This window comes from Mangifera indica, chromosome 8, assembly GCF_011075055.1.
Source record: "Mangifera indica cultivar Alphonso chromosome 8, CATAS_Mindica_2.1, whole genome shotgun sequence".
Classification (NCBI taxonomy): Eukaryota; Viridiplantae; Streptophyta; class Magnoliopsida; order Sapindales; family Anacardiaceae; genus Mangifera; species Mangifera indica.
The window spans coordinates 2,445,842-2,457,847 of NC_058144.1; the positions used below are offsets into that span (position 1 = coordinate 2,445,842).

A 12,006-nucleotide genomic window follows, 5' to 3' on the forward strand; every position below is an offset into this window, starting at 1 on the left:
TTTGTAGTGTTAATCTAATTTCTAGATTTATGCACAGCCCAAGCAAGAATCATTTGGGAGCAGCCAAAAGAATCCTACACTATGTTCAAGGAACTTCTAATTTTGGCATCAGGTATTTAAGAGGCAAATCCAACAAACTTATTGCTTTTACTGATAGTGATTGGGCTTCTTGTTCAGATGATAGAAAAAGCACAACAGGGTATATTCTTAGCCTTGGTTCAGGAGCCATTTAATGGTGCTCAAAGAAGCAAAACAATATAGCCCTTTCAAGCACTGAAGCAAAGTATGCAGCTACAACAACTACAGCGTGTCAAGTTGATTGGATAAGGAGAATCTTGGAAGAGTTTAAGCTAAAGCAAAATGAAGCAAGTGTGATATTTTGTGACAACAAATCTGCTATTGCACTATCCAAAAATTCCAGTTCAGCAAGGAAGGACAAAACATGTTGAGACAAAGCATCATTTCATTCAAGAATTGGTTGCAAATAATATTGTGGAGCTACAGTACATCAACACTGAAGAACAACCAGTAGATATTTTCACAAAAGCTGTAACTGAAGCCAAATTCATCAAGTTTCGTTCAATGATGGGTGTTGAAGCCCTTCCTTGAATTAAAGGGGGGAAATGTCGGAAATAATTCAAGTGTGGTCTTTTACTGTTGCTATATTTCCGGTTTATGGATGTTAGTTCCTAGAATTAAGGTTGAATAAGTCTAAGTAGTGGGTTGTCTACTAAGTGTCTGTTAGAAAAATTAGGAGTCATGGCTTTGTGGTGTAACAACTAAGCAGAGAGAGTCTCTATTTAAATGTTCACTTATGTGTTTAATGTAATCTTTCTTTAATTTTAAATTTATTAAAGTTTCTTTCCCCCAGACTTGTTCAGTTTTTTTAATGTGTATTGTGAGTTAATTCTCTAATTTCCTACAGGCTGGAAGAATTACATTCATCAATTATTTGCATTAATCTCACTCCTACTAAATTGCTGCAAACTCAACAAAACCCGGCTACATGACGCAGCCTGGCTACCTCCTCCGTTAAAAATATTACTTACTTTATAACTTGATAAAAGTAAATGTTGTATTAATTTTGTTCCCATCCCTTCTCTCCCAACTCGATTCTTTTCAACCATTTTCAGGTTCCTTTATCTGTTATGCTCCCCTTTTATCAACTGATCTATCTCTCTCCCTTATTTCATAAGTTACAAAGCTTTCGTAGAATATTCTAGAATGACTAAACTAATTTTAATTCTATCTACCCAATTAATATATTTTGGTAGCTTCCTCTCCGTAAATATGCTCCATAAATAACTGATGTCTCTCACTACCTTCCAGCTCCCATTTCTTTCGAAATTTTAGTATGGATTATACTACAACTAAACATAATATTTTAATTTTTAAAAAAACATAATAAATTTTATTATCCATTAATAACTACTAAACATGACCATAGCTTACATTGAAATCAATACAAATTAACACCAGGTCTACAGCAAGTACAGTAACACACATCTTACAAATTAAGACTAACATATAAATAAAAATCACACTAGTTTTATATATGTGGAAACTCCATCTCTTGAAATTAAAACACAAATGACCTAATTAGTCTAAAAATATATATGTTCATATATATATATATATATACACACATACAACTACACATGTATAATGTGATATTGTTATTTGAAACTTGTATTTTCTCTCGCCCATGGATATTTTTCTGCAACTTGACTTCAAGAATCATAAGTTCAACTGTGGCTATTTGACCCATCATCGTCTAATTGTCCTGTAAGGCGACAGAAAACAAATGCATTCTGCAAAGTCCACAGAAAAAAGAAATGCTCATCGTTATTCTCAGGGTACAAAATCAAAAGCAAATTAGAAAGGAGCAAACAAGAAAGAATACGAGTAAATATATAATTAATGCATGCCTGATAAGAAGAGGCGTTGTAGGAATGGTATTCGTGTATCATCCAGTTGGTCTTCACCGCTTTAGAACCGCGGCCTATGTAGAAAACCAAGGTCGTTTTCTTCCCTATCTCATTCTCTTCGCTGTCGTCCCAAACACAACGATCACTACATGTCACTTTCCAGTAACCAGCCTGTGTCGTTCTTTTTATCCCTTTACCGTTTCCATTCTTGCAAGGTTTACTGAAAAAGTACCACTCTTTATCATCTAACAGCGCTGAAAGCCCTACATGCACCATCAAAACAAAAAATTATTAATGAATGGTTAAATAATATAAAACATGTGAGTTCTGAATTGCGATGGATACTTACTAGGCAATTCCCAAGGTTCGAAGTTGCAAATATCAACTTCGTTAACTACGTTGTGCGGGAAATGAAGGCCAGCCATCTTTCTTTCCAGATAATAAGAGATGATTTCTTCATCAGTTGGTTTGAATCTGTATCCCAGCAATTGAACATCAATATTGCTCATCTTCTTTCAATACAATTAATACAAAATAGAGTACATATTTTTCTATAGAAAAGATAACTTATTTATACTAACGGTAGTAGAAGCTTGAGCGCCTGAAATGAGAAGGCGTCTATCTCATTGACTAGAAGTCTTGACCTTATTTAAGAAGCTAGCTGACGCGGTTTCAGTATACTAGACTATAGCAAAAGCCATACCATGTCACGTCTTTTCTTCATGCATGTATGGATCTCATCATCACATCATGTATGCAACATAATTATTATTATAATTTAACCGAGCTTTTTTCTGTAATTATAATAAATTATAAAATCTTCTTACTTATATTTATGAAAAGAGAAGAAAATTTATTGCTTTTTTATTATAACACAACACAATCCAAAAGGAACTTCCTTGTGAAGTCGCCAAATTTATTTACTTGTTGCTCAATGCTCATCAGCTTTCCCCTTCTTTCACAAGTTAATAGTAAATATATGTGCATTCAAATAATCTAAAATTTGCGCAGGTGCAGTTTAGTGCTTTCATGGAACTTCAGTACTCTATGAGAATTAACAACTTTTTTTTTTTTAAAAATTTTGTGATATAATTAAACCATGATCAGAAAGGAGATTATGTGTCTCAATATATTTGTTTATCTATTCGTTATTTCATTCTGAGAAAGTTTGCTTTAAGATTCTCTAAAATTTGTTGGTTCCGAGTTTGTTGTGTGCATATATATATATATATATATATATATATATATATATATATATATATATATATATATATATATATATATATATTCGTCAATTACTTGCAGGCAGGCCTTTATCTCCTAGCGTTACCTACGAGCTTCAATCATCCATAACTTTGAATGATGCCTTCAATTAACATTCTGGGAATTAAGGCTCGATTTCATTTAGATTAACAAAATGAGTAACCATCTTTGTTGAAAGACATAAGGGTTGAAGTCGGTCAAAAAAATAAAAATAAAAAAAGATCACGATAGACCTAAAAGAAGGTAATACTTAAGTATTAATTAAAATTCTTCTCAACTTCAAAAAAATTTGTTTATGTATAGGATCCGATATTATGTTTGAGTTTTTTAAATTTAAAATTTTGATGTCATCTATCATATCCACTTAACACAATCCAATATTTAAAAAGAAAAACAAATAAAGGTGTATTTATTTTAAGTCAACTCACATACTTGAATTACATAAAAGCATTGCTAAACATTCTTCAATACAAATTTATTACATAACACGCCCTAATTACGTATTAAATAGTCAAGCTAACTCCATAGTTATATATGGTAATTGAAGTTTCAGCGTTGTAGTTATCTGAGTCCTCCCTTGTCGATCGACAACCAACACTTGAAATTCTCGTTTAGATGCCATCTGAAAATGATTAAAACAAATTTGGGTAAAAATGTTACCCAAGTTTCATGAACACATGGTCTTATATATGAAAATAGACATTAATTATATCTTAATATAAAACTTATATTAATAGGGTACAGTTTTTATGATTCTTCTCTACAGTGATTATATATACAGTAAGCCAATGAGAAATCAGGTTAATTATTACATGTAATTATTTGAATTCAGAATTGATTGATTGCACTTAACAAACCATATACAAATAGTAACCTCTTACTACCTTTGATATCAAATTTCCTGCAATTAATTTCGTGAAGAAGAAGAAGCCGAACGGGAACTTGGTTTATCATCTTCTGCATCATCTGATTTTCTTTTTAAGCGACAAAGAACAAATGGCTCATGCACAAGAAAAAAGTAAAAATTATTATTGATATATATTACTTCTTTTTCTTCAAAAGTTGAAGCTTGTTATCTTGTGGTAGTGTTATTTGCCTGATGGGTAGAAATATAAATATTTTAATATTAAAATAGCTGTTTTTTCAAGTACTCTCCAAAGTTATGTCGAAAGCATAACAAACAAAATATCCTTTTGGCTGATTGTAGGCATGCATGCATACATATCTATGTACTGTGCACAAAATGTTCATATGATCCAGAAAAAAGGACTAGAGCAGTAAAAGAAATTGTTGTTTTAATACATAGTTTTTCCTCAAACATCGATGTATATTGATTACAAGTTGAATAAATAGATTGGTAAAGAAGGAAGGTGAGAATAATTATATGCCTGATAAGAAGAAGCGGTCGTGGAATGAAACTCATGTGTCACCCAACAAGTCTTGACGGCATTAGAGCCATGGCCTTGGTAGAAAACCAAAGCTGTTCTTTTACCAATCAGTTGCCCACTGTTTTCATCGTGGATTTCACGATCTTTACCAGAAACTTTCCAAAATCCTTCCCTAGTTGTTCTTTCAATTTTTTTACTTCTACTCTTGGAATGCTTATAAGCGATTTTACTGAAAAAGTACCACTCTTGATCGTCTGAGGGTAGTGGTGAATGGTCTGCACATAAACACAAAAATAATTTGTTATTTTTCAGTATTAATATTCTTGACAAAGCTATATTTATATGGAATATAAATAGACCTCCTACCGGGCAATTGCCAAGGTTCAAAATTGCAAAATTCGACTTCCTTAATTACTGCAGAGAAATCGGTGCCGTCCCTCATCTTTGCTTCGAGAAAATGATGGATGATTTCTTCTTCAGTGGGATGGAATCTATATCCCATGCTATTAAAGTTGTCCATTAATATTGAATTGATCAAAATAATTAATGGAATTATACGAAGAGATCTGGATTATTGTAAGTTTTAGAAGAGTGATGAGAGAAGCAGTGTAAGTGATGAGTAAAAGTTGCAGTTTTATATATAAAGACAGAGAGACAAATATAAAATGATGGGGCATTGACTATCTTATTCCTCAAAGTCTTGCCCTTAACTAATAAGCTAGGTATGATGGGGCATAGACTATCTTATTGCACAGAGTCTTGCCCTTAACTAATAAGCCAGGTAAAAGGGAAAATTATACAACTTCTGCTTGCTTCTATGTTTTTTTTGTAAGTGGACCTCACACTATACCTTTGAAACCGTGTATCAATAATTCGAATTGAAATAGCTTAAGTGGTTTAAAAAAATAAAATAATATTCAAATAAGAGTGTATAACTTTTTAATTTATTGATGATATATCATGATCAAAACAATTGATAAAAAATATATATATAAATTTTAAAACGATATAAAATTAAACTATCAATTAATATGGTACCGGAAATAAACAAAATAAACCTTTTTAATACATATAAAAAATAGTAAAATACATGTAAACTTGGTCCTCAAGGTGTTTACAGCTGATCCAACCAGGCAACTTCAATTAATTTGAGTCCTTGTCATTGAACTTCATTCCACGGAACAATCACCTTTTAATCTTTTTATTTTGTTATGATTTGTTAGTTTGTTATGTTCCCCCTATAGCCTTCTTATTTTTGTCATCATCTCTATCCTTCCATCACAAGTTTATAAAGATGGGCAAATGCTTTCCATTCTTCAGATATTATTCCAAATTAAGATGCTCTTGGAAAGCTTTAATTTCCTTTTTGTTTCAGTTACTGACTTTCTAAGAAAACGTCGATTTCACTTCTTCAAATAAAACACCCATTTTACGAAAAGGACATGAAACAATTTCACAACCATTGAAAGTTCGAATGTTCAATATTCTCTACTTTTTTAGCGACCATGTGGAAAAGGGAAAAGTGACACGTTAACTTCTGCAGCTAAACAACTACATTTATCCATCATCAAAGTCTCCTACCCCATGGTCTATTGAGTCGTTGGTTTCCCGGAATGAGGTAATTTGGATATCATATTATTTAAAAATTAAAAATACAAATATAGGGCTATTATATAATTGAATAAGATTTAATAAAAATTATAATATTACCTAATCACATAATGATATTTCAATTAATGTCATTATAAGCGTATAACATTTTAATCAGAATTAATAAGATTGAATTGTGCAATACTATAAGTTAAATTTTAGTTCACTTTGATCGACACTTAATTTCAATCCCAAATTTAAATAATTTTCTCACACAAACATAAATTGATAGGCTAATGTACGAAAGAACAATAGTCCACCATTGAGCCGAATAAATAGAATGCAATTTAAATAGGAATATGTCAAATATATATATATATATATATATATATATATATATATATATATATATATATATATTCAAATAAATTAATTAATTAATACAGAAAGAACGTACTGCGCACATAACTTCCATATAATAAAATCACTAAAAATTTCAGGACCTTTTTTTCCCTCTCGGAGCTTCACTTTGTTGTTTGATGATTATTCGAACTTGCAAATTTCAGCTTTCACAAAGCATTTACTTCCACAGAATTGTTAGCAAATCTTCACTTAGATGCTATCAGAATTCATGACAAAATCTTCTCCATGTAAAAATTTGTCCAGCACGTAAACTCAATTCGGCAACATAAATTTAAAAAAATAAAAAAAAATTGTATGTTTAAGTATATGTAATAGAGTTGTAACACTTGTATTGCATAGAAGCACTCAATGAAATTGATAACTAATAAAAACAAAAACAAGCTGAAGAAGTAGAAAGACACGCTCACGATTTGCGAATACATTTTTATTACGTCAACTGAAAACATAGCATGTCTTATAACTAAGTTAAAATTAAGCTGACTCCGTAGTTATATATGCTAGCTGAAATTCCAACGCTGTGGGTGACTTTACATGCCTACCGGAGGCCTTTCTTCATGATCGATATGCCAGATAAGATGCCCCTCCAGACTCCTTCTGAAAATGATTAAAACAAATTAGTGAGTCTGACAGTTTAGTGGGATTAAATTAATTTATTAATTATAGGTTCACTATTCATATATGCAGTGATTATATAAAGCAATGAAAAATTTCACGGTAATGTATAACATGTAAATATTTCATTTTTGATTGATTACACTTGCAACCCCCATAAACAGACAGGTTATCCTCTCATTATTACTACCTGTTTTCATATTTTCAGCCATTAATTTCTGGAAGTAGAAGCCCAACCAGAACCGGGTTGATCATCTTCAGTATCATCTGATTTTCTTTTCAATCGACAAAGAACAAAAGGCTTCTGCACAATTCAAAAACAAAAAATTATTATAATTTGTTTTAAAAAAGCTCCTTCTCTTGTGGCTGTTTTCGTTATAAGTGGTTTTTACATTGCATTTAAGTTATTGTCATTTTATTTACATGTTAATATTATATATAATAACATATTATTTATAACAAAAAAATTTAATATATATAAATTTTGGATTCCTTCATCTCGTGACGTAATTGAATGGATTATAGAAGATATACGAAAATAAAAATTAGCATATAAATCCGCCCTTATTCATGGTCGTAAAATTAAAATAAAAACTAAAAGGTGAACAAGAAAGGTGAAGAGATAAATGCCTGATAATAACGAGCAGTCTCGGAGTGATATTCATGTATCACCCAACAAGTCTTAGTGGCATTAGGACCGTGACCTTGGTAAAAAACCAAAGCTTTTCTTTTGCCAATCAGCTGCCCAGTGTTTTCGTCTTAGATTTCTCGATCTTTGCCTGTGACTCTCCAAGATCCAGCCCTAGTTGTTCTTTCAATTCGTTTACTCTTAACATACTTATAAACAATTGCACTGAAAAAGTACCATTCTTGATCATCCGAGGAAAGTGGTGAATGTTCTGCACAAAAATATAAAACAATTTGTCAGTTCAAAATATGTATTATTTATATTCTTGAATGACAATGTTTGTGGCCTGGTAGTGTGTGAGCGAAGTGTGCATATATAAAGGCCTACCGGGCAATTGCCAAGGTTCAAAACTACAAATATCGACTTCCTTAATAACAGTAGAAAAATCTGTGCCATCCCTCATCTTTGATTCAAGAAAATGGTGGATGATTTCGTCTTCTGTTGGATGGAATCTGTATCCCATGCTATTAAAGTAGTCCATTAATAGAGATTTGAATATCAAAGTAATAATGGAATGCGACGACGAGAGAATAATATAAGTTTTTGTTAGGTTGATGAGATAAGTGGTAAGTGATTTGTGAAACTAGCTAGCACTTGCTTATATACACAAATATAAAAAAATTTCATGGCATTGACTGCCTTCGTCAAAGTCTTGCCCTTAACTAAGAAGCTTGGAAAAATTAAGTTTGAAGGTGTTGTCCAAAACGCGGAACATACAGCAGCTTCTTCTACTCAACGTAAATATGTTCACATCAATCACCATATTAAAAGTTGCATACGTGTAAACTTGATTCTCAAGTTGTTTACCAATTACCATTAATCTCGTCATGCAGCTTACGTTGTTTAGCGTCATTAATTGGACTAGTCTCCTTGGCTTGGCTTCTGTGGTCACATCGCACAATCACTTTTTAATCTTATTTATCATTTATTAGCTCGTTATGTTCCCCTCTTTCTGTTTGCCTTCTCATTTGTCTCATCAATCCTTCCATCACAAGTTTATGCCGCGTTTTATTCTTGGAAAAGCTCAGTTACCGACTTCCGTACTATTTTGAACAATCTATGCAGTTTCCCAAATAATCCAAAACAGCTGTTTACTTGCGAGGATCTCTGTCAATTTCAAATTTGTCTTCTTCTGATTTGCCCAGTTGTCAACTAACTGTGGAAAAGGAAAAGGAGACGCAATAACCTCGGCTTATAATTAAAATTTTAACGAATTCTTTACACCTCCCTTCTTCTCCTTCTCCTTTCTTGATTCATCGTTTTCCCGGACTCAGTTAACAGGATGCCTTTACTTCTTTCGGCAGCAAACAGATTAAAATTAAATAAATAAATAATAAAATTATTGAATTCAAACTTTATTTGATTTTCCAATTGTATTGATAACACTTTTTTCTATTTAAGGTGTTAAATTATCATTTGGTTTGACATTAAATAAAAATAATATAACAGTTTTTTTATAATATAATTTTAACATAGTTTTTATATGCTAATTTTTATTTTTAATTTAAAATTATCTAATTAATAATAACACATTAAATGCATGTAATTTTATTGTTGTCCCAATAACAACTACAGCCCCATGGCTAGTATGTACTGAATTTGTTTTATAGTCCAGTAGTGGTGTCTCATGGAAAGTGAAACAACCCTTTCCGTTGCTGCCATCAGATTTGTTGGATATAAATCTCAAACTTGTTTCCGGATAAATTATTTGAGCCATTTTCTGGTCTGCCCAAACTCCACAACAGAGTTCTCCAAGGACAGATCAAAGGCATGCTCTGCCGCACTCCCCGGCAATTGCGTTCAACATTTTTGAGTTTCAATCGAAAATACTGTGGAGACTGATTATCTTCAAGTTCTCAGAACTACCGCCATAAATATCTTTTAGCCCACAATTGGAGTGTACTAGTAAATAAGAAATCAGACTGTGTAGCAATATATATCAATCTCCTATAGAGTTTAGCCACAATCCAATGGTTATTAGAGTTTATTCTTGAATGCAGTGGTCACCGGAGAAAATTACTAGCCGCTTCATACATGGTTTCGTGTTTTTTGATACCATTTATAATTAATCATCCACTTAATATAGACAATCCGATAGTAAAAAAGAAAAACAACTAAAGGTGTATTTGTTTTAGAGCTAACTCACATACTTGAATTACACAAAAGCATTGCTAAACATTCTTCAATACATATTTGTTACATCAACTGAAAACATAACATGCCCTAATTACTAATATTATTTCAAGCTAACTCCATAGTTATATATGGTTATTGAAGTTCCAGCGCCGTAGTTATCTGAGTCCTCCTCCCTTCCCATTTAGACTCCATCTGAAAATGATTAAAACAAATTTGGGTAAAAATAATAGGAAGTTTCAAGAATGCATGGTCTTATGAAAATAGACATTACTTATATCTTAACTTAAAACTAATATAAATAGGGTACAGCTTTCATTATTCATCTCTATGGTGATTATATGTACAGTAAGCCGACGAGAACATCAGGTTAATTATTACATGTAAATATTTCAATTCAGAATTGATTGATTGCACTTAACAAACCATATACAAATAGTAACCTCTTACTACCTTTGATATTAAATTTTCTGCAATTAGTTTCGTGAAGAAGAAGCCGAACGGGAACTTGGTTTATCATTTTCTGCATCATCTGATTTTCTTTTTAAGCGACAAAGAACAAAAGGCTCCTGCACAAGTAAAAAATAAAAATTATTATTGATATATATTACTTCTTTTTCTTCAAAAATCGAAGCTCGTTATCCTGAGGTAGTGTTATTTGCCTGATGGGGTAGAAATACAAATATTTTAATATTAAAAAAGCTAATTTTTTCAAGTACTCTCCAAAGTTATATCCAAAGCATAACAAACAAAATATCATTTTTTAGCTAAATGTATGCATGAATGCATACATATCTATGTGATGTGCACAAAGTGTTTATATGATCCAGAAAAAGGACTAGAGATGTAAAAGAAATTGTTGTTTTAATACATAGTTTTTCCTCAAACATCGATGTATATTAATTAACAAGTTGAATAAATAGAATGGTAAAGAAGGAAGCTGAGAATAAGTATATGCCTGATAAGAAGAAGCGGTCTCGGAATGAAACTCATGCATCACCCAACAAGTCTTGACGGCATTAGAGCCGTGGCCTTGGTAGAAAACCAAAGCTGTTCTTTTACCAATTGGTTGCCCACTGTTTTCATCGTAGATTTCACGATCTTTACCAGAAACTTTCCAAAATCCTTCCCTAGTTGTTCTTTCAATTTTTTTGCTACCACTCTTGGAATGCTTATAAGCGATTTTACTGAAAAAGTACCACTCTTGATCGTCTGAGGGTAGTGGCGAATGCTCTGCACATAAACACAAAAATAATTTGTCATTTTTCAGTATTAATATTCTTGACAAAGCTTTGTTTATATGGAATGTAAATAAACTCCCTACCGGGCAATTGCCAAGGTTCAAAATTGCAAAATTCAACTTCCTTCATTACTGCAGAGAAATCAGTGCCGTCCCTCATCTTTGCTTCAAGATAATGATGGATGATTTCTTCTTCAGTAGGGTGGAATCTATATCCCATGCTATTAAAGTTGTCCATTAATATTGAATTGATCAAAATAATTAATGGAATTATACGAAGAGATCTGGATTATCGTAAGTTTTAGAAGAGTGAAGAGAGAAGCAATGTATGTGATGAGTATAATTTGCGGTTATATATAGAGAGAGAGAAATATAAAAAATGAATGGCATTGACTCATTCGTCAAAGTCTTGCCCTTAACTAAGAAGCTAGGTAAAAGGGAAAATTATTTGGGAAGGTGTTGTTGGGAGCGTACTTGGAACATACAACTACTTCTGATTGCTTCTAATTTTGTAAGCGGACCCCACACTATGCTTTCAAAATCAGCAAATCAAGAATTTGATCATCTTTTAAGGGTAATTTAAATTTAAACGATAAAAGATTGAATTCAAAAACTAAAAATAGTGGTTGTTTGGTTTATTAATTTTAATACTATATAAAACTAAAAATAGTGCAATCACTGAAATAAACAAAATAAACCTTTTTAATATGTATATAAAATAGTAAAATACATGTAGACTTG

At 31.8% G+C, this 12,006-nt stretch overlaps 2 protein-coding genes across 2 annotated transcripts; both read right to left on the minus strand.

Moving 5' to 3' along the window:
• Positions 1-1,745: 1,745 nt before the first annotated feature.
• LOC123223358 (NAC domain-containing protein 69-like) lies at positions 1,746-5,081 on the minus strand. The gene is made up of 4 exons (XM_044646514.1): positions 4,946-5,081; positions 4,684-4,854; positions 1,929-2,191; positions 1,746-1,811 (listed from the first exon to the last, which is right to left on the minus strand). The coding sequence occupies exons 1-4, from the start codon at positions 5,079-5,081 to the stop codon at positions 1,746-1,748; spliced, it is 636 nt and encodes a 211-aa protein (XP_044502449.1).
• Positions 5,082-10,501: 5,420 nt separating this feature from the next.
• Positions 10,502-11,485, minus strand: LOC123223359 (NAC domain-containing protein 91-like). Its single transcript, XM_044646515.1, has 3 exons — positions 11,350-11,485; positions 10,984-11,258; positions 10,502-10,594 (listed from the first exon to the last, which is right to left on the minus strand). The coding sequence occupies exons 1-3, from the start codon at positions 11,483-11,485 to the stop codon at positions 10,502-10,504; spliced, it is 504 nt and encodes a 167-aa protein (XP_044502450.1).
• Positions 11,486-12,006: the final 521 nt, after the last annotated feature.